This window comes from Musca autumnalis, unplaced genomic scaffold (assembly GCF_047663935.1).
Source record: "Musca autumnalis isolate F117 unplaced genomic scaffold, ASM4766393v1 scaffold_2, whole genome shotgun sequence".
NCBI lineage: Eukaryota > Metazoa > Arthropoda > Insecta > Diptera > Muscidae > Musca > Musca autumnalis.
In genome coordinates, this window is record NW_027411755.1 from 92598457 (window position 1) to 92622248 (window position 23792).

Here is a 23792-nt window from a genome sequence, read left to right on the forward strand (position 1 = left end):
CCATAATGAAATTTGACGGAGAATATTTTTGTCTCTGACATCATCTCTCTAAAATTATGTTTTGTGGGACAGTTTTGAATAAACTCAGATGAAGTCCGACTTTAACCTTAAAACGTGTTTTTCATTTTTAGAGATTTCTGGCGACTAGACAAGAGTTACAGATTTGGTGTATTCTGAGACCTATAGTAAAATTTTATGGCGAACAATTTTGTAGAATATTTGGATTTGATACAATCACATTTTTAAGAAGTTTTTGAAAGATTTTTGAAAAAAGGACAAAAAAGACCACTTTGATGAACCGCATGAGGGTTAAAATTTTTAACAAAAATATTGCCCACATACTCCTCTGTAAAGTTGCCAAAGACACTATATACCTAAAATGCAAGGATTCAAAGATATCTTAACTCGAATATTTCGAAAAAATTAAGAATGGGCGGAACTTGCCCCGCCTATGTTGGTTACTTTCCGACGTAAACTTTTAAAACGCCGATACACGTGTCTCATATTTTTAGCTCTACTTTCATAATCTACTCGACTTTTCCCATCATTTTGAAAAAAAAAATGAATTTTGTTGCACAGTGTAATGTAACCATTGATCTGTTCCCGTACTTTATAAAATCGCAAAATTTAAAAAAGTCGTAAAAGATGTGAACGACTCCCATAATAAATGTGCTGTGTTTTGGTGTAAGGGAACTCAAAATGGGCAAAAGTGTTAAAAATTGAAAAACTTTTTAGTACTGAAAAACTACTTATCACTGTGCGTAATTTTATGAGTCATGGCAAACTACCATATTCTGACACCGCAGCACGATAGAAAGCCAAAAAGAGAAAGCACGGGTCTCGGCGTTTTTCCCATTACTTGCTCTTTTCCAGTTACGGTCCCCAAAGACTTGAGACCCTGATGTCAAAAGATATAATTTGGTCAGGCTCATATATTCTAAACCCTTTTTTTCGAAAATGGAGAAAAAATAAAATTGATTAAACATAGATGAGTTATGCAATTTTTGTATTTAAATTGTTAGGTCTTTTTTTATTAATATTTTGTATTTCTATACATATAGTTCCACAGTGTGTATGATGGTTAATAAATAAAGAAAAAATTATCGGGCCTGTTCTGAGACACACTTCACCTCTCACTTCACGCCTCAAGCATTTTATACACCCCGTTCACGCTTTTTTCACAGTATTTGATGGAAGGACTAGGGTGTACTCCTCTTTTTAAATTCCCTAATGAATCTTAGCCCCAAGAATATCGCAAAAATAGTAGTAAATCGGGTGAGCAAAATGCTTGAGGCGTAAAGTAAGAGGTGAAGTGTGTCTCAGAACATACCTGTATACTAATCATCATACACACTGACGTTCCCATGTTAAGAAATACAAAATATTCATAAAAAACCAAATAGTTTATGTACACAAAATTACATAACTCATTTACTTATTTTTTGCCGATTTTATTGTTTTATTTCCCATTTTATAAAGCTTACTTAATTTCCTTTTTTGTAATCAAAATTTTTAGGGTTTAAGCCAGGTTTAATTAATTAATTATTTTTTATTTTAATTAATTTTTTTTTTGATTTTATATATTTATTATTTTTTCTTTTCAGAGTGTCGTACTTGAAGGCAAGTATTGGAAACGTCAATTAGCCGTTATAAAAGCTGAATACAGAAAATGGAGGAGAAATTATAAATCAAAGGTGACGGGAAGTTTGATGTACGATGTTGTAAGTATTATATATTTTAGAACAGCAACAATAAAAACTTTGTATTATTGACATTGAAATGCTCTTCGATTGATTAACTACTGCCCTTCTGGTGAAGATCCTTTGTACTGCTTTCCAATTCTTTAAACTGTACCAAAACAACCATATATGTGAAAACTGTAGTAAATAGCTGAAAGAAGAAATGTTAGGTAATTGTGAACAATTTTGTTTAGTTTTATAATTAAAGTTGGAACTAACCTTAAATAGTGCACTTCTGTCTAATGAGAAGAAACCGTAGGCCGTTAAAATAGGTTTTTGTCTCAGATTTTTTAAAAGGAATTTATCAATCTAGAAATAAATAAAATAAAAAATGTATGTTTTTAACAATATAACAAGTAATAAAAGTGTTAAGTTCGGTCGGGCCGAACTTTTTATACCCTCCACCACAATTTCAGTCATTTCGGTGGATTAATGTGGCCACAACCTTCAAAATACCGAAAATCGGAAAGTACCGTTCTATGGGGGCTATATGATGGCGTGGACCTATACCTACAAATTTCTGGGGGAAAGTTTCATACCCCCAACGAACACTAAATACCAAATTTCAGCCATCTCGGTGTGATAATGAGGCCAAAACCTTCAAAATACCGATAATCGGGAGATATCGTCCTATGGGGCTATATCAAAATGTGGACCTATATAAACGTTTTATGGTAGAAATGTTTCTTAGCCTCTGGAAACACAAAATACAAAGTTACAACCGATTCTGTTGTCAAATGGGACTAATACATTCAAAATATATTAAAATGACGCGTACTTTATATGGGGCGTTATATGGGGGCTATACGAAAGCGTGGACCTACATAGCCCGCTTTCAATACCAAAAGTCCTACGTACATATAATAGATTTTCCCAAAATTTCATCCTACGTCAATCCGTTCGGAAGCTAGAGTGATTTCCACAGACGGACAGACGGACGGACATGGCTATATCGATGTAGAATTGCACGCTGATCAGGAATATATATAGTTTGTGGGGTCTACAATCATTATTTCGAGTAGTTACAAACGTAGTGACAAACTTAATATACCACTGTCCTATGGTGGAGGGTATAAAAACGTGTATGAGAAATGTGCAGAAGCCAGATATGCAGAAGGCAGTGAAATTTATTTTATGTATAATGTCCCTAATATTCAACATTTTTTGGCCAAACATGACCTTAATAAACAAAAATCTTCACTATTAACTATTTTAGAATTTTTTTAAGTTACTTAATTCTTGTAATTTAAAATTTTGGATTCACCCAGGATTTATCTTCGTTCGATGATAAAGAATGTGTCATTAATGGTGGTGGTACATAACTCTTGTTGGGAGATGTGTCTGCGACATAGACATGGATATATACTCGCATAGCGGGTTTTTGTATATGCCCAGGTGTACTATAGGTAAAACGGGGCATTTTATTGGTCAACATTTTTAACGTTGAAAAAAGTATTTGGTTTAAATCAGAATAGCTTCGGGAGGAAAAAAGGACAACGTGGGCGAAAAATTAACCCTTTATGGGTTAGTTATTGTGTTTTGTTTTAGTTTTAATATTAACCCACTTAGTGACAATCACATCAATCCAAGATTCGTCGACTGTGACGATCTTAAAAACGTCGTTTGAAGCACAGCAATCGATTTATTCACAAATTCTTTGCGCAAATCGACAAGAGTCTTTTTTGAGCGATTGCCAAATTGCACTGGATCTAACGAGAAAAATCAAATTTTTGCGAGCAGGTGTTCATGCAATATCAAATGTTAGTTGGTGGAACAAATGCCCAAGGATGCCTCTGTCTCACGGTTTTCAAATTGGCGATCTTTCATTATCCGTTCGAGCACGCCTTAATTTTTTTCTGGCACAACGACCCTACGACCTTAATTTTTTAGCGAGTGTGGGCCACGATTGAATTCATTAAACCAGGTTTTCATAGTGCTATAGGATGGTCATTTATCGACATACAAAAAATTAATTTGATCGATTTTCTAACTTACCATCTTTTAAATAAGGTCAAACCCCAATAAATAAACTATAAAAATTTTAATTTTCTAATTTTTTTTCAGAAAATTTAAAATTTTATAAAACTTTAAAAACCCGAGGAAAAATGAAACGCTACGGTATAATTAAAATATAATTAAAAGTTGTATACTATAGGCAACACCGTGTGCCATTGTTGCTTTTCAACACAATACAAGCACAATATTTAGACTTTAATTGAGATTGTGCCCGATGGTGCTTTAATGAGATCCCTTTTTGATCAATGGGTGAGATTCGAAATTTTGGTTACGTGTGTGATGTGCGATTTGCCCTAAACGAAACACTTTTTTTGTGGGTTCTAAAATTAAATCACAATTTTTCAAGATACAAAAGTTGCCAAGGATTGCCACGGCAAAAAGTGTATGAAAATAGTAATGTTTGTTATAGAATGGAATGTAACTTACAACTTTATTAACTCGGCTATTCTTTAAGAATACTTTTGATAAAATGGTTGCTGTTTTCTTAGCCTGTAATTAATGATGTTTAAAAAAAAAACATTAGAATAACAATTGTACAACGAAATTCAGATATAAGCTTATAAACTACTCTGCCAAATATCAAAACATGTGAAGTCTATAACTTAAATTTTGTCGATTTAATACATAAATGGAATAAACGTTATATCTTAGTCATTAAAAATTTTATTGGAAATGGATAGATCGAAAAAAAATCTACAAACATGACATTCCTTTTTATCACGAATTATCGGGATTATACTGTATAATCTTGTCACCATCTTACTCTAAGCCTGTTTTCTACAAAGTATAATATTTTTTACCTCTTTGTCTACGTTATTCACCCACAACACCGAGCTATAGATAATAATTGGCGGCCAAGAATACAGTGTAATCGGCAGAAGCACCATGAAAACCAAAGTGCGTATATCAATGTAATGAACATTTACTGTGACCGTAGTAAGAAATATAAATGACGATATACAAATTAACACGTATAGCGACTGTATTAACATAGCCAAACCATATTGAGCATTAAGATTCGCCGAACACAGTTTCAATAATTTGTTGCGTTCTTCCAAAATGGTTACAATTTCGTTTGAGGCATTACACATTTTTACTTTGATCTTTAAAGTGTCATTGTAGGATTTCAAAAGCGTGTTTAACATTTGCAGCAAACATGCCAGGCAACAGAGGTAGGTCGACGAATAAATGAAATTTGCACACGTCAGTATAATATTGCACACACTCATGTCCGGAGACATAAGATCCCTATTTGAACCGAACACTATGACATTTAGGCAAAATATTAACACCAATGTCAGATATATCGAACACTGTAACTTAATTTTATTTTCAGCAGATCGTCTCTTTCTCTCGGTATTGGCAAATTTTCTATTGTAGACGATTAGAATTTTATTAAACGTATCAACGTTTTCAACACGAAATGTATAAAATATTGCATTGAAACTTAGTTGACTTAAGCCGCACTGCAAAAGTTGTAATACCGTTAGGCTACTACTCGTTTTGCTGCCTTTATAAAAATCAAAATAATTATTTATGGCAGATGTACAGACGAAAATTGTTAATATTTCGCTTATGATTAACATGAAAACGGTTACACGAAACATATAGTTGAGATATTTTTTTGTTCTGATAAGTTTGTGCTTTTCTTTGCTGTATTCTGCGGGCATAATGCCCAGTAAACGCACAAATGTGAAAAGAATTTTCAATGAATTATCCATAAGGATGAAAACTATGAATGACTACAACAGAAATACTGAGCGTAATACCAAACGCTGTTGACTAACTCTTGCTGTTTGTGTAATGCCCCAATGGCACTCGAATTAAAAGTTCAATCAATGATATTAATTTAATTAATTGTACTACTCAATTTTTAATATTCCCTTTTGTTTGTTTAGTGGTTAAGAACATAGGTAAAATAGTACATGCGACCGTTTGTTTTAGTATTTAATTAAAACAAAAACAATCAACTAGGAACTAATGCATCAAAATAAATGTTGATTCTTTTGACCCTTATAAGAAATTGTTCGAATAACTTATTTCAAGAGAATTTGTCATAGAATTTATATTCAGCCCTATACCGAACGCGTGGGAGATGCGATTTTTTCCCATTCCCACATTTTCGTATTCTGAATAAAATTTTGTGGGAGCTTATGTCCCATCTCTCCTCATTCTGAATGAAGTTTGAATTGGAAATTTTTTTCCATGGGATAAAATTATATAATTGTGGGAGAATTTGGTGTCTTTTTGTGGGAAAAATCTCCCTAGCAAACAGGAGTTTAAAATATTCAATAATTTCATTTTTTTTTCAAAAAAGTAGGTCGATTTATTGCTTTTAACACATTTACATGACAAAGTTATTGCAAATATTTATAAACTGCATGTGTTTGCTTAATAAAAACATGCTAACTGTATTGTAAAATATGTATGTCATTAGTAGACCTCAGATTTTGCATATTCTTATATGATGGAAAATTATATACTACGACAATTGTTGTAATTTGTAGCGTCTTAGATCCATAAAATATCGAAGGAAAATCGTCGTCATTCCTAGTATGGACTTCTTGGGTTAAAAATACAATTTTTTTGATAAAAATATATTGGAAAATGTCTATACTAAAAATTTTAACTTTACTACTATTTTTTTCGTTTTCATAATATAACCTTCGAGTTTTTTATCAGATGACTAACATTGTATTGAAAATCTGTTCGAGTCCTGATATAACGATTCATGTAATAACATTATTTCAACCGAATGGTTTTAAAATATTTTTTATCATAAAATGTAATTTATTTTAAAGCGAAAAGATTTGTTTCTATGAATTGAAACATTTAAATAAATTTTTGTCACGGTTTTGTGTGTTTAAACGGAATTTCCATCATAACGCATTTGGATAATACGGACGGTCAGAGAGCGTTGTTGTGGTAGGAAGTTGAATATTTGTGTAAGTTCCGTCGTTAGTTAGGTATAGCAGTTAGAAAAAAATCGTTATCGTAAACTTTACGTTGCACCGAAAAATAACACTACTATTATTATTTTAAAGGTACACAAATGATCTATCTATTAACAATTCTATTACTTTTTTTTTTTTGCAAAAATAATTTTTAAAAACTGATATTTGTGTTTTTTTTTTATACAAATGCATTCATAATACCGATTAGGCTTAACAATATACCAATATTCCAGTTTGTCGTATTTAACTTAGGAATAAGTAAAAACTGCGATATACATACTTGTTAACCCCTAACTCAAATAATTCCGAATGGACATCAACATACAATTTTTAAATTCGTAACAAACTTAAAAAAGTTCGTATAATTTCATTTACAAGAGGTATGTTTGCCTAATAATTAAAAACGCATGCAAATGTATTAGAATACAACAACACCACACATTAAATGAATGTACGGTTGTTGCATTAGGTGAATTGTGTGTGTACTTACTTACCTAATTCAAAAACTGGGCATTCAATGCAAGTGTGTAAAAAAATTACAGCTCCCTAAAGTATGCAATAATAGTTTGATGTAACTAGTTCCGAATTTCGAAATTTCTTCTCCCAATTTTTGCTCCTCCCACTTCGTTCAGAATAGGAATATTGTGGGAATGGGAAAATTTGATCCCATGGGACATCGCTCCCATGGAATATTCAGAATAAGGTTGATTACTTATTAAAAATTTAGCTTAGATGTTAGGGCGGCACAAAAAAACGACCACCCCCTAAATTTGTTCATTTGATCCAAATATGATATATACATGAAATTTTATGGCGATAGGTTAATGTTTTTGCGTTCGGTCCCACGTCTTTCACACCCGCCCCTGCCGACCGAGAGGGCCACCTCCCCATTCATTGGGAGCGCGTACATATCATAGACCAGACTATGGCGGGAAAGTAGTGGTTTAAAATTGCAGCTACTGAGTTTTCATCAGCCGACAATATATATTTAAAAATTCAATTAAGATTTATTTCTAATTAATCAACAACCTCGCTAGTAGGCATATTTACTGTTACAAATTTACTACTGTTTCCGCATTGGGAGTTGTAGATACATTGATTAACTGGGCTCAGGAAGTTGAATTAATTAAAGATTTGCAATAATAAGAAAAAAGAAACCGCTGGATAAAGCACTGGATAATTCTACAGTTCTGTAAGAGGGGTTTTAGAAAAGATGCCAGTAAAGATTAAATAAAAAATGATCTTCACCCTAATAGGCAAATTTAAAATAAAAATCAGCTTGAGCCAGCCTGGGGTTTGAACCCACGTCCTTAAAAAACACATGGAAAAAATTGTTGTCACGGCGTATTAGTATTCAGAGCCAAACTCATAACTTTCAAAGACTACGCTAAGCGTTTGTCATGAAAGCCATACAATGATTGAACAAATATTCAGCGATGTAAAAAACGAATTGCATTTGAAAAAGGAAAAGTTAGATGATAGCGAAGCCTCTCCACAGCCGGTATGTCTGAAGAGCCTCTACCAAAGGCGAAACATGTCACATGGGTTCGAATAGTCGGCTTTCCTTTTTCACTTGCATCATTGGTCATTAAGCTCGACTCTAACGAGAAATTAATTCAGATTACGGGAAGTTAATAAGATAATTACAAAAATAACAATATATATAATAAAATTACCCTATAAAATTATAATAGGACTAAATAATACTTCTAATAATAATACTTCTGGCAACCTGCTGTTCAAAATATTACATGCGTAAGATAACATTTTTTTATTACATGTGTTGGACTGGTTAGATCTACAGTATCAAAAATGTTATTATATATTTCACATAAAGATCTTAGTGGGTTACTTGCTTTATAATTAGTTTTCACTAGCGATAACTTTATAGGGAGGAAGTATGTGTTAAACGTGAGGGAACATTGAAGTTTATTTCACCGACTGAAAATGGCGAATCAATCAGACCACGAATCACTTTTATTATGAATAGCGCCCTTATCATAAACCGTCTTCTTTATTCTATTATCTATTAACATCAACGTCCCAACGTAATCCACGCAGAGCAAACAGCAGAAATTGAATTTCAACATACTCAATTTTATCAGAGTGGCATTTATAAAATGGACTCCATAAAACGCAACCAAATTCTAAAACTGGACGGACTAAACTCACAAATAAACGTTTGGTAACATATGGATCATCAAATTCTTTATACCAACGTTTTATGAAACCTAATAATGATTTGGCTTTGTTAACACATGCCTCTATGTGTAAGTGAAAGCGTAGTTTATGTTCTAGGATAATACCCAGGTCAACAAATGATTCAACATTTTCATGTTATGAACCAATAAAATAATCAGATTGAATTTGTTGTGAACGGAAAAATGATAACTTTTTGCATTTTTTAAGGTTTAGGATCATTCCATTTGCAGAACACCAATTCGTTAGAGAATATAAATCGCATTAGAAATTAGAAGATTGATTTATGGAATTTATTTGAGAAAACAGATTTACATCATCACCATACATCAAAATGTTCGAAAATCGTATCGCCTGTGGAAGATCGTTAAGATATAAGACAAAAAGGAGTGGGCCAAGATGACTATCTTGGGGAACTACTGAATACACTGCTATGTCTCTGGACAGAAATCATTAAATAACACTTTTTGTGTTCGACTTTCTAAATATGAAGATAACCAAGATAAGAGTGATGATGGGAATCCCATAACATCTAATTTATAAAGTAAATGCTACCGTATCAAATGCTTTACTAAAATCCGTATATATTACATCAGTCTGATGTTTTTTGATAAAACCATTGTGAATATGACAAAGAAATTCAAGACAATTCAATTTTCAAAAACCCATGTTGATAAGGCGAAACTACCGCTTTTGTGAAATGAATCAATAGTTCAAAAAGTTTCGGTATAGCACTCAACTTTGCAATACACCAGTAATTATCAATTAAGCTTCAATTACCAGCCTTGTGAAGAGGACTAATATAACTTGACCTCCAGAGTAAAGGAAAATAAATCTTGTTCAAGGAATAGTTAAATAATTTTGTGAGAGGTAAATAGAATTCATATACACACGATTTAAGAATGCAATAGAGAATACCATCAGGACCGGGTATGTTTGATATTCGTATAGATTATAAACCAGCTAATACTTTGTCTTCAGATAATACTATTTGAGGCAAGTGGTTTAGTTTATCAATCATATATTTGTACTGACCGTCTAAGCTTCTAAGGGTATATGAAGATTGAAAAAAGTCAACAAACATATTAGAAATTTCTTGTTCATCAAACGATTCACTGCTACCATATTTCATAAAACTAGGAAAATTGCGAACCTTTCTTTTGGAATTAACTGGAGAAAACCATGAAGGACCTTGTTCGCGACACTTTGACATTGGTATAGACTTGGAGATAACATAATTAATTCTGTTATAGAACTGTGAAACAGTCCAGCTAGTATTGTTTAACAGAGATTTTAACTTTTAGATATCAGGTTTACGATAATTATATCTATATGTAATGTTCTTAGTGTGCTTGAATACAGTATGGGTACTTTGTAATTCAAGAAAAATTGACAGTGTATGATGAAATTTATCTTCCGGCATAACAAGTGGAGGGCATCTACTTAGTGATACATTAAGTGAAAAGCACAAGAATGAATCTAAAAGGCGATTTTTATCATTTATTATATGATTAATGTGATATAAGCATTGGCCGGAAATCAAATCGCAGAAAGGTTCCATTTCAGAAGTGTTAACTGATGGTACGTAATCTAATCTATTATCCCCAGAGACCCAAGAAGTATTCGGCAGATTAAAATCGCCCATGCTCATTAAAACATTATTACTAGAAAGAGACGACGAGACCGTTTGAGTTAGGTGGGATGTAGTACCAAGTATTACCAAGGAATTTTTAATTTCACGCAAATAAATAAATAATTAGGATTTCTGGATATATCAACCAATTCAGAGGAAAACTGAGCTATGAACTGCTATCAAAACGCCTCCTCCAACTTTTCATATCCTATCATTTCTATATACATACTTGGAAATTATAACGGTATATTTAAAGTCTGGTTTGAGCCAGGTTTCAGTGAATAACTTTAAAATCACAATAAATACTCTTAAGATACAGACTGCACTGAACCCCGCTTAACTACCTCTCAAAAAATGAGTCAGTTGTGCGGGAAGGTAGTTACGAAAATCCCGCATAGCTACCTTATATGGGTAGATATAAAAGTCTCATCTCAAACTTACTAAAAAATACAACAATTAGTCAAAAAAAAACCAAAACTGTGTATAGTAGAATAGTTCATTTCAAGTCTAAAAATATATATGTTATATTATTTAACCAATAAGGAATTTAGTCATCAGTAGACAGCGGAATCCTATGCAAATGCATATATGGTTAGGATGGTCGTAGAGAAAATCTGATTAGACAGAAACTCGTTTTATTACAAAATAAAACGAATTAGGCCCAGAAATTTTTGCATATTTTGCATATTCTGCATATCGTGCATATTTTGACATATTTGTACATATCTGCATAAAATGAGCATATGCAAAACCATATGCAAAAATATATTCAAGGATTTGTGGTCTAAATATCCCACCGAAATGGCAGAAATTTGGTATTAAGTCTTCGTAAGGGGTATGCAACTTTACAACTGAAATCTGTCCGCATAGGTCCTCGTCTTCATATAGCCCCCATAGAACGGTACCTACCGATATTCGGTATTTTGAAAGTTGTAGCCTCAATATTCCACCGAAATGACTGAAAATTGGTATTTAGTCTTCATTGGGGGTATAAAACACCCCACCTGAAATTTGTCGGCATAGGTCCACGACTTCATATAGCCCCCATAGAACGGTACCTCCCAATTTCCGAAATTTTGAAGGTTGTGGCCTCAATATCCCACCGAAATGACTGAAATTTGGTATTTAATGTTCGTTGGGGGGTATAAAACACCCCACCTTAAATTCCTCGGTATAGGTTCACGTCTTCATATAGCCCCCATAGAACGGTACCTCCGGATTTCTGGTATTTTGAAGGTTGTGGCCTCACTATTCCTCCGAAATGGCTGAAATTTGGTATTAAGTCTTCCTTGGAGGTATAAAACTTTCCACTTGAAATTTCTCGATATAGGTCCACGTCATATAGCCCCCATAGAATGGTACCTCCCGATTTTCGGTATTTTGAAGGTTGTGGCCTCAATATCCCACCGAAATGACTGAAAGTTAGAATTTTATTATCGCTGTGGGTATAAAACTTTCCACCTGAAATTTGTCGGTATAGGTCCATGTCTTCATATAGCCCCCATAGAACGGTACCTCCGGATTTCAGGTATTTTGAAGGTTGTGGCCTCAATATCCCTCCGAAATGGCTTAAATTTGGTATTAAGTCTTCCTTAGGGGTAAAAAACTTTCCACCTAAAATTTTTCGGTTTAGATTCAGGCCTTCATATAGCCCCCATAGAGCGATACCTCCCGATTTTCGGTATTTTGAAGGTTGTGGCATTGGTTATACATTTTTCTATTTTATTGACTTGTCTGAAGAGAATTTTAAACAGAAAAATTGTACACACAAACATTTTTGTACCTATTATTGAAATATTTGTTGCATAAGAAAATATGTAAAATGCATAAATTTTGCATATGCAAAAATTTATGCATTTTGCATAATTTTGCATATGTCATATGTTTCGATTGCAATGTAATCAGAACCCAAAAATATGCCCAGTCTCAAAATTTGACATGAATCGGACCAAAAATAGGGGCTGCATAAAATTCCGGTGTCTAGTCATCAGTGAGCATAACATAGCACTGGGCACCTTCATCACAATTCAGGTAATACAATTCAGAAATACAGCAGTGGGGGTAATAAACCGATAAAAGTATTATTAAATGTTTCCTTTGGACAAAATAAAGAGAAAAGAAAAGTAGTTAACCGGGATAGTTTAAACTCATTTATATGAAAAAAAAACTTTGGGTTGTGAGGCAATTAAACGGGAAAAGCAGTTAAGCAGAGAGGTAGATAACCGCGGTGCAGTGTATTTAATTTAGTTTTCAATCCTCTTAACATTTTGATAAAGTAAAGGTAGCATATCTAGTTTTTTAATGAACAGTTTTTACCAGTTCAGTGTTGTTGCTAAAAAACGAATCCTACAAAAAAATTGTACAAATTAAGACGTACCCCTGGGGCCTCGAAGTTTCCATAGTAATTTGTATAGGACTAAAGGCGAATTTTTACGAAATCGCTCTACAGGCCACATGTATTGTTGCAAAAAATAATCTTACAAAAATTGTGAAAATCTGCTCGTAGTTTAATATTAGCTATATGTATATAGGTCCCATGGAAACTTTAAGGCCCCAGTGGCACTTGTTAACATATTCCGATTGTAGTCAAACTTTGGCAATCTTAAAATCTAACAAAACTAAACACTTAAGGTGGCACCCACCTAAAAAATCCGACATCGATTTTTTTTAAAACCATTCTAGTGTATACATATTCTTTTCGAAGGTTTTCTCTATAGTTTGTACTACCTCATGTAATGCTATTTCCACTGATATAAAAAAATTATTGTTTTCCTAAGATTTGCCAATATTTGTGTATGGGTATCCATGGCACCCGAAAGATTTTTATGGGTTTATCGGGACTAATACTTTTTTAAGTTCTGTTGATGATCTCTGCTTAATAATTCGTATGATTTTTCATTCACCATCCACTTGAATTTTAGGTATTCTTTCATTCGGATCCGTTAGTTATTATGTAACCAATTAAAAAATAATGTAAACAAAAATAACTACTTATATTACTCCTTACTAAGTTATGAGTACAGTTGCACATAGCGTGTGTGTCCGAGCACGCGAGCTTTTTGTTGACAAAATAAAGAACAGATGGTGTTGCACATCTTAACGTTTAAACAACTCTTAATGTTTGTACGCGTGGCCGAGTGTGTAGCGTGTTCGTCTACAAATCAGAAGTTCGCAGGATCAAATCCAGCAGAGAGCGAAATAAAATAAAAATATAAAGTGTGTTGAAATTGAAAACAAATTCCACCTCAACTGTTCTAAAAATCTAATTTGTTTAGCTTATTTTCCAACTTCTAGTGGCCACTGAATATTTTGTTATTCTAGTGGTCATAGAATAACTTTAAATCAGTGTGACATGTCCTTGTTAAAATAATGGGTTAGTAGGGGCTTTTATAAGTAGTTACGACTACCAAAAGAGTACTAAAAAACCCATTATTAGTAAGAATTTTTTGCGGGTATACTATGCTGATATCTGCTTTTGGACTTCGTTGGATCAGTAGTTTTATAAAATAAAAAATTTTTTAAGTCTTTGAAATACATATCGTTTCTCACAAAATTATACATACCATTTTGTCAGCGCCAGTATTTGTTCGGGAGTACCGAGCCAATATTGTCACTGTTTTCTTCGCCTGAAATAAAAACGACATTCTGTAAGTAAAATAATATGTAGTAGTCGGTTGTTTGTTTATATTTTTTTCGAATAAAAAAAGAAATCCTTAGTCCCAGTCCAGAGTAGTCCCAACTAGAGTTATTTTATTGATAAAATTTCATGAAATTATCTGTTCTAAGATCGAGTTTCACTGCAGCAATTTTATGATATTACTCTAGTATGGAACTCGATCTAGGGACGCATAATTTCATGAAATTTTTCAATAAAATCGCTCTAGTGTGGGCCCAGACTTAGTTCTACACAGTAAATTGTTTGGTTTATTTCTCTTGTGATTTCTATACACCTACAGCCGTGGGTCAGCCATACTAGTTGGTTTTAGATTTTCGCATTTTTCTCGAAATCATTGGATAAATTGTAAAATCAAAAAAATATATAATTGCTTGAAAAAACATACTTTCTAAAAACTTACGTTCACTAACGTTTACTTACTTCTTCAGTTATGTTGTTGTTTAAAAGACCAACAAACAAAAATATACAAATTGGTATCATCCACATAAACGATTGTATTTGGTCAAAGTTATTCGTTTCCGAATTTGATATTGCCAATTCATAAATATCCCATATGGATTCATTGATTAGGGTGATTGTACTGAAAACTATTGCAACACCATAGATACTATTCACATCGTGAAATATAGTATAACTTATGTCGTCGTATAAATTAAATAAATCCTCGAGTTTTCTCAAATCGTTATCGCCCAATTGTACATTTTGCTGTAGCAAAATAAGCTCAAACATAGCTCCGATCCATTTTAATATTTTCGAAATTGTCATTACTATGAAAATATAGACGTATGAAATCAAGGTAATTGTCAGCCAGCAATATGTGAAGGTTGACCATATTAATAGAAAAGATCCATTAGGTCCTTCTCCCTGTATATACAACATAATTATCAAGTTGCCGAAATGTATGATTACAGAGGCAATAAATGTCATCAACAAACTCCTGCTATAATCGGGAAGTGAACATGTGTCGGCCATTAAATAGTTCTGATTCCACTTTCTACACAATTCCAATATTCGCAGATTATTATGTTGATTAGCTATTAACCAGAATCTTAATACGGCATGTGATACAAATGTGCTTTGCATTGCCAGGTAGTTAAAATAATGTTCGGTATTAACGAAATCACCAATTAAAATTGCTTTTCGATTCTGATATGTGGCAATAAATGAACCGAATATAGCGAGCTGAACGATAAAGTGGTAGATATAATAAATGATATTTCCTTTCACTAAATACACGAGATTGTCGGAGTCATAATGCACGGCAATAAAACCCATGTATTTTAGTAACTTGTAGAATATGTCTATGTCACACGTCATTCTCCTATTGCTGTTCTTGTACTAGCAATGTCCTTTCACTTGTTCATGACAATCAATGTGAAGTTATCAAATGTGCAGAATAAACTGAACACAACTCATTGCTTTAATGGAATTACAGTAAAGAAAAGAAATGTTAAAGAAAAGTTTAATTAATTAATAAGAAACCCTTAATAGGAAGAAGCAAAGGGTAATTTATAGTAAATAAAGTCCAAGGAAATTTGTTGTTTTTTTCTTTAGTTTTGAACTTCTTCATAATTTGAGTAAAAAATATGCATGTGACCAAAATTGACTTTAATCGGATCAAAAATCAGTTGTTTAAATTTTTGATTCGACGCATTTCCCTGCCGATTACGTTGTTATTTGGGGTTAAGGTGGAAAAACTGCAGACAGTAATGGACATTAACAGAGGTTATGTAATCCAGCAGAGGCACATGAGCCGAATAACCCATTACAAAGTAATATAAAGATGTTATTATCTGGATTACAAAGAGGCTAAAAATAATGGGTTATTGCTTAAAAAATTTTATAAGGCAAAACTACTAACTTTACTTATTACTAAGTAATGTGTACAGTGGCACAGAGAATGTGTGTGTCTGACTACAAAATCGAGTGTTGTGAGTTCAACGCTCACTGTCCGCACGCTAGTTTTTGTTAGCAACTGTTCTAAAACTAGAACTAGAACATTGTTTTCGACTAGTAGCCATACAATACGTAAAATAATGGATTAGTAAGTTAATTTGTAAGTAGTTACCACTGACAGAGCAGATAGATAGTTCTACGTTTTGCACGGTCAATGAGGACGCTCCTACCAGAATTAGCGAAGAGTGGCTTAGTTCGCCAGACATAACCATCGAGTCACCTGGCCTGACAAATGACGTCACCTGGGGCCTAATTACGACATTCGATTCGATCGAGTATTTGTTCGTGAATGAAAAAATCGAACTATGAAAACCTATTCGCGCCACCAATCGTACATTTACTAAGGTAGATGCGTTAGTAATTTGTCGTAATTAGACCCCTGGTAACATTTCTCTTAGATCAGACCATTTTCCAATAATTGTCTCCATCAGCAGACCGCCCGACTTCATCACCTCTGAACGCCGCAGTGTCGTGGGAAAGCTAATTGGCCAATTTTCAGAGAGTTCAATAATCGCCGGTTCAGAAATCTACTCAACCCTTCTGATGTTCGGGTAGCAGAACGGACGTTCCGAGACATAATCACAGCTGCAGCCGGTCGCCATATACCTGCTGGTTGAATACCCGAAGTGAGACCAAACTTCCTCGCAGAGGCGACGGGATTAGCAAATGAGCGTGATGAGCTTCGTCGTTCCAATCACGGTGACTGACCCCAGAGTCAGGGAGCTGACACTGGAAGTTAACAGATTTATCGGTGAGCATAAGCGGAACAAATCGTTAACTCATCTAAAGATTTGCAACGTTGGAGCCGGAATAAGTGAAATGTGGGCAATCGCTAAGTCACTCTCGATCCCTAGAAAGAAGGAAGAGTTCCGCAAGTTATTTGAATCGACAGTTTGTCGAGCATCCCGGGAATGACATCAGGAACGCTAAGTCCTCCAAAGCGTTGAGCCCTGATGGAATCTTCATGGTAATGCTGAAACAGCAGGATATGCCGAGAGTCGAGTATCTCACTAAAGTTCCCAACCTGTTGCTAGCCACCCACATCTTTCCCAAAGTCTGGAAAATGTGGAAAGGGTGGTCCGGCTACTGAATTCCCTTTTGTCGCCATTGGCAAAGTTCCTTGAGGCTTTATACCTCCCCAGCGTTAGAAATTGCTATCCAGTTGTCGATCATCAGCATGGGTTCCGTAAGCAGCACAGCACGACAACAGCGCTGCGTGCTATCTCCACACATATCAATTCAGCACTCAACTAGAGTTGTCCGTGTAACAGACCAGTGATGTCGGCACTTGACTTATCAAAAGCCTTTGATATTGTCAAGCACTCCACGCTGTTTGAGGACATTGAGCGGAGAAACCCTCTGGCCAACTTTGAAACGTCCCAGCAAACCAATCGTACCGATATCGTAACGAAATCGGAACAAAATTCGGATGATACGTTCGATTTTGGATCCGAAATCGTAACGAAAGTTGTATGAAGTGGTTGACATAATTTCGGAACGAAATGTCGGAGCGAAATCGGATCGATTTCGATCAGAATTCGGAACGAAATCGGAAGAAAATCCTTGGGAAATTCGGAATTCGAATTTTTTCTCGGAATTTTCGTACAGATTTATGAACGATTTCGGAATAATGTCGTATGAAAATCTGATGTATCTTCCGAATCTTCGTAAAGATTTCTGAACGATTTTGGAATAATGTCGTATGAATATCGAAGGAAAAAATTTTTCTCTGACGCCTCTTTTTTTATTGATAAATTTGTCTTTTTTTATTGGAAGATTGTAATTTCAAACGTATCTAATGATCTTCAATGTTATCATTTTGAAGTTATAGTAGAACAATGTAAACCTTGTGCACGAATATGTTCAGTCTATCAGCACTAGCTTGGTTTATTATATGTTGCATTTATATTTAAAATATTTAAAAATTGTATATGCGAATTTTATTTTTTGTTTTTCGACAACAAACTAAAATGTTGTTTGTTAGATATGTACAAAAGGTGGTTGCTGTGCGAAGGCAAATTTCTTTCCGACATATCGATCCGAATTCGTATCGAAATCTGAAGAAAAACATTAGCATATTCGAAGGGAAATTTACTTCCGACATTTTCTCCGAAATCGGAACGAAATCTGAACAAATTCCCCTTCGAAAAATCGTTAAGAAATCGGAACGAAATCTGAACTATTTTGCTTCCGAAATAGTTCCGATGTGTCGGACATCAGACATTTGGTTTGCTGGGGTTGGATAATCAATTATATGTGTGGACGCCAGTCGTACGTGCAATTCAGGAACAAGGAGTCCATGCTCCGTAGAGTGCAACAGGGAGTTCTCAAAGGTGGGGTGATATCTCCGGAACTGTTTAACTACTACCACTCCTGTCTTCGCCCCCTTCCCTGATGATATTTGTGAAATTCTGAACTAGTATTTGATCGATCTTAGCGCCTTTTTCAACGCGAGGAATATGCAAATATCCGCCATTAAATCTATGGTCACTCTGTTCACCACATGGACGGCATAAGAGATGAATGTCATGATCGATGGTATCAGAATTCCGACCAGAAACTTCCCTAAAGTTCTAGGTGTCACATTCGACAGCATGTTCACGTCGTCTGCGAATGTCACAGCTATCTGCGACAAGTTGAAATGTAGGAACAAGGTCCTCAAGTCCCTGACCGGCAGCACTTGGGGTGCAGATAAAGAAACCTTGTTGACCACATATAACGCAACTTTTTCAACTGTCCTGCCAAACCTACTCAACTAACTCCAGTATATTTGTGGTTACATCCCATCGAAGCAGCCGCATTCCTAGAATTGGAGATAGACTCAGAGCCAGATTAAGCAGAATAATGAACGTACAAACATATAATAAAATCACTGTTACAACAACAACCAAAAAATCTATGAAAGAACACGTTAACAAGTTTAAAAATAAATTGCATTTTTTATTTTACGTGTTTTTACCTGGTCATTAACGTTGCTTGACATAATGGCGACAAATATAACAATCCAAGGTATACTCCAGTAAATTACTACAAATATGTTCAATGTTTGATTCCAATTATTATCGACTTGAAACGATATTACCGATATAAAATAAAACGGTCCAGATGGACCTGAAAACACTATAAATCCCACTATCACTAATAAAATGGGACCAAATCGTTCACTTAATTTCAGTTCACAAATATCCAATAGCTGCTTGCGATTTGTAAGAAGTGAATTTATGTGAAACTGCTGTTATGTTATGGAATCCTTATCGATCAAAATTCTATATATTTCCTTATTTAAATGACACAGGCAGCTGTCGACAATTCGTATTATGCCAACGAACACCAGCATTACTATGCCGCAGAGAACAAACACCAAATTGCACAATACTTGATAACATATAAAGGCCATAGTTCCAACTTTAGTGTTCTCAAATGCTTTGTAATTGTTCCAGACATTTGTGGTGGCTAATAGGACATACATCCAAAACCAGTGACGTAGATTCCAACTTCCACATTTGTATACTGAGATCGTGTGTTGGTACTTCAAAACCGTATCTATAGTTTGCAGTAAACACATTTGACAGATGAAAAAGTAAATGTATATGAACGAAATAACAGCACAACCCAATACATAAGTGAGGTTCAAATACATATTTCCCGTCGTATTATATGATTCAATATTGAATTCCTCTTGAAAATATATCCAATACATGAATAGAAATCCACATATTGCCTGCATAAATACCATTGCAATAAACGAATACACTTTATGATGAAACTCTCTTCGATGGTATCCGCTCTCTTTGGAGCCAGTAAATTTACCACTAAATAGTCCCAAAAAATTTAATGTTAAAATGTATGGTTTCAAGTCTAAGTCACCGAACATTTTATGAATAACTACTTGGTGATTTTGTAGCTACAAGCAATTGCTATGAATTCTAATAAGTGCTTTTGTAATTTAGTGATTTTGGGATAAGAAAATTAATTAATTAAATAATTTATATAGAATCAAGGAGCTGGAGGATTTGATTAATTAAATTATATCGTTCGAAATGGTAACAAATATGAATGTCTTTGAGCTTAACGAATTTTTAACTTAATTTCTATATATATACTGGAACATTTTTTGGAGAATTTGTTTTGGCAAGAAATTGTACTTCAGGCTTTTTATTTATAAGCTCTTATGACCCACTATTATTTAATAAATTGAAAAAATGGGACACTAAACAATCCAACTACAACTGAAATTACATTCCAAGATCTTTTATTTCCCATGGAGACTAAACAACCCAACTACAACTGAAATTACATTCCAAGATCTTTAATTTCTCATGAAAAATATAAAACCTGAAAGAAGAATTTTAGTTGCAATTGTTTTGAGCAGTACTGTACGTACTGCTACATACGTATGTATGATATAAACTTATTGGGATACTCTTTCGTTGAAATAGGAATAACTTCTTGTAAACTTCGAAAGTATTATGTTTGAACACCTAAAGTATATTACGTACTTACATAGTTGTTCCTCTACAGAATATTTGTCCGAAAAGCCGAACTAAGAAATAATATCCATTCCTCTCTATTTGTTGCCATACTTTTGCAATTTGGTCTGAATACTTGCGTGAAAGATATAAAAAACGATGTTTCTTTTAATTAAATAACAGTTCTTTTCAGAATCAAATTGCACAGTCATTAAACCCGAATGTTTTGCCATTTCCTTCTTCTTCTTCTTTTTAGTATTTTTGTATTCACCGAATACAGTTTTCCTAGCATTTGTCACTTAATTGCCGAAGGTAAGGAAGATACGACTTGTAGTTTTGGGGTGTATGTAAATGTTTTTATGAATTATTTAAATTATAGGCTTAGAAAGGAATAAACAATATGTACAGTGTAGGTCACATAATAAGCACACACCACCAACAAAATTGATGTAGCCTTCTTTAATTATTTGTTTATTATATTGGTTAATTAATTTTCTTTCTAAACTTTCGTAGAACTCCAATGTCTGGGGCAAGTTTCATTCGTAAAGCATCCTTCCATTCCACACTGCTTTGTATGTCTATGCCAAAATATTTAACCAATTGAGTTCCTTTGCGTATAGCTAGCATTTGCATACCACGCTGGCGCCGCATAGCTTTGTAAAGAGCTGTTTACACCATCTATCAATGTCATATGAGCTGCCATTTCTTTCACCCATTCGACATTCTCTATGTTTGTCAAAATTGACGTCATCCCATGGCACAATTAACCAGGTAGTGGCATCGTAAAATTTTGAATATGTTATGTCAAAACTTTCTTTATGTTGTTGGGAAAATTACAACAACAAAATTTTTTTTATAAAGGGATTTGACTTTTCATATTCGATCAGCTGGTGTGATACCACTACCTGTTAGTTCTGCCATGCGTCATCCATACAACTTTCAATTTGTGCGTTCATACCTGCAAGTGCTATTTTCGTATGACATAACCTAAAAATATAAAAACAGCTGTTTTTGTCATTATTTACATTTATTGTTGAGTTGCAATTTTGCGCAAATTTTAATTTTGGTTGAAGGAAACTGAATTGGTAGAATTGGTGTTTGGAGTCATAGAGGCATTCATGTTTTTGCCACCAAAAAATCATTTCAAACACTGCTTCTTTCGACCAATCGATCTGAAAATAACATTATAAACGCCATTTATTTACTTTACTGAATATTTAAATATACATACCTTTCCATTTTCTTTTTTAAAAGATTTTGTTTTTTGTTTGAGAATGTCAGAAAACAGCTGATAAATTTATGTTTACATACGAGAATGCCGTATCAAATAGAGCGCTCCCTAAATGAAAAATTTACATATGAGTTGCCAAATCATTTTGATAGATGAAAATTTTCATAGTGGTTACACTATGTGTACAACATTCACAGGTAGAAAATTTGGCATCTCATACGACATTGATAGATGGTGTAAACAACCCTTAAGAGGTCAACAAGTTTTCTTTGTCAGCACCCAAAGGCTAAAAATGAGCAAAAAGAGAAACGAACACAGTGAGGTTTTTGAATTGGCTAAAAATGAGCAACAAAAAGTGAAACGGGCACAGTGGGGTTTTTGAATTGGCTAAAAATGAGCAAAAAGTGAAACGGTCACAGTGAGGTTTTTGAACTGGCTAAAAATGAGCAACAAAAAGTGAAACGGGCACAGTGGGCTTTTTGAATTGGCTAAAAATGAACAAAAAAGTGAAACGGACACAGTGGACTTTTTGAATTGGCTAAAAATGAACAAAAAAGTGAAACGGACACAGTGGGGTTTTTGAATTGGCTAAAAATGAACAAAAAAAGTGAAACGGACATAGTGGGGTTTTTGAATTGGCTAAAAATGAGCAAAACGTGAAACGGCCACAGTGGGGTTTTTGAATTGGCTAAATATGAGCAAAACGTGAAACGGGCACAGTGAGGTTTTTGAATTGGCTAAAAATGAGAAAAAAGTGAAACAGGCACAGTGTGGTTTTTGAATTTTTGTATTTCCCAAAGTACCCGGGTATATGAAAAAGTGGGCAAAGAATTTAAAATTAGATATTACACAATGTAAGGGTCGTTTGTGTCAAGAACATTTTGAGATGGAAGTTATGGGTCTCACCAATGAAAATATAAAGTATCAGTCAACTGTGCCGACAGAGATATACCCTCAGCCTCTAGACCTAAAGAAATAAACACAAACTTCTAAGTTTTTTTAGTTTTTGGGTCAATTTCTCAGGAAATATGGACGTGCCACCTAAAAAATTGTACCGCACTCTCTCTGAACTTTGTTTGGGAGGTACCCGAAAGAGTGTTCCGATGTAGTCAATATTCGAACATAATCCGAGTCTGTAAGAAATAATACGATGTACAACGTTTGGACTAAATCCGTTTTACCCACGTACTTACTACCCAGTTTAGCACCAGCCAGACGGAGGACATGGCTAAATCAACTCCAAATTGTCTAAAACGGATTTCGTCCAAACATACTATCAAAGTGTATATATGATGACATGGGGCGCCTTCGCCACGTTTTTGTTCAAAATGTTCTCATATCGACACCATTAAAGTTTTTCCAAATATTATTTTTGGTAAAAATATTAGCATATCTTGACTATAAGTTTTGATATAAACGTGATTATAATTTTGTTTTTAAAATATTATTTTTGAAATGTCTAAAAAGTGGCGAAGCCTCCCCATCCATGGGGTAGCTTCGCCATCGACATAGGCATACATCAACGGACTATAAAACTGGCATTTACCATACTTCCTCCTCAAATATCAACATTATGCATAAAAGTAACATATTTTCTATTTAATAATCAAAAATGATTCTAAAATTTACAAAAAGAAACATATTCTACCCGTTAATTGAAGTAGGTAGGAATTTAGGCATAAAAATGAAAATATTGCCTAATTAGATAGGTTAAGCACAATATTTGATTTAAACTTCAGTTTATAGTGTGGTATATCAATAGCATAAACAATTTATGTTAAACCTGACATATTTCTCACATTAACGCACTACACCCCTATCATGGCGTAGCCGCCCCACCCCCTACATAGTTCATAATATGAATATATTGATATTTATAAATACTTTTATTATGCAAATTATTTGGATTTATATTCTTG

General features: G+C 34.0%; 2 protein-coding genes across 30 annotated transcripts in view; one reads left to right on the plus strand and one right to left on the minus strand.

The window, feature by feature from the left end:
- Window positions 1-23792, plus strand: part of Mondo (MLX interacting protein mondo) — a 101555-nt gene that overhangs the window by 69968 nt on the left and 7795 nt on the right. For all 29 annotated transcript variants that reach the window (XM_073968313.1, XM_073968336.1, XM_073968319.1 and 26 more), the window contains exon 5: window positions 1605-1721. In XM_073968313.1, the coding sequence (XP_073824414.1) occupies window positions 1605-1721 (117 nt within the window). The remainder of the gene's footprint in view (window positions 1-1604; window positions 1722-23792) is intronic.
- On the minus strand, window positions 1720-14946 carry Gr39a (Gustatory receptor 39a). The gene is made up of 5 exons (XM_073970131.1): window positions 14638-14946; window positions 14105-14167; window positions 4182-4244; window positions 1959-2048; window positions 1720-1890 (listed from the first exon to the last, which is right to left on the minus strand). Exons 1-5 carry the CDS (start codon window positions 14944-14946, stop codon window positions 1795-1797), a joined length of 621 nt encoding a protein of 206 aa, XP_073826232.1. The 3' UTR covers window positions 1720-1794.

What these genes read in the sequence shown, in the direction of transcription:
- Gr39a (XM_073970131.1), bottom strand. Translation starts at nt 14,946, where the DNA reads ATGTTTGAGCTTATTTTGCTACAGCAAAATGTACAATTGGGCGATAAC. An exon ending in ATAGCCGAGTTAATAAAGTT is followed by an intron (nt 2,049 to 4,181) that starts GTAAGTTACATT and finishes ATTTATTTCTAG; the next exon opens with ATTGATAAATTCCTTTTAAA. An exon ending in ACAGAAGTGCACTATTTAAG is followed by an intron (nt 1,891 to 1,958) that starts GTTAGTTCCAAC and finishes TTCTTCTTTCAG; the next exon opens with CTATTTACTACAGTTTTCAC.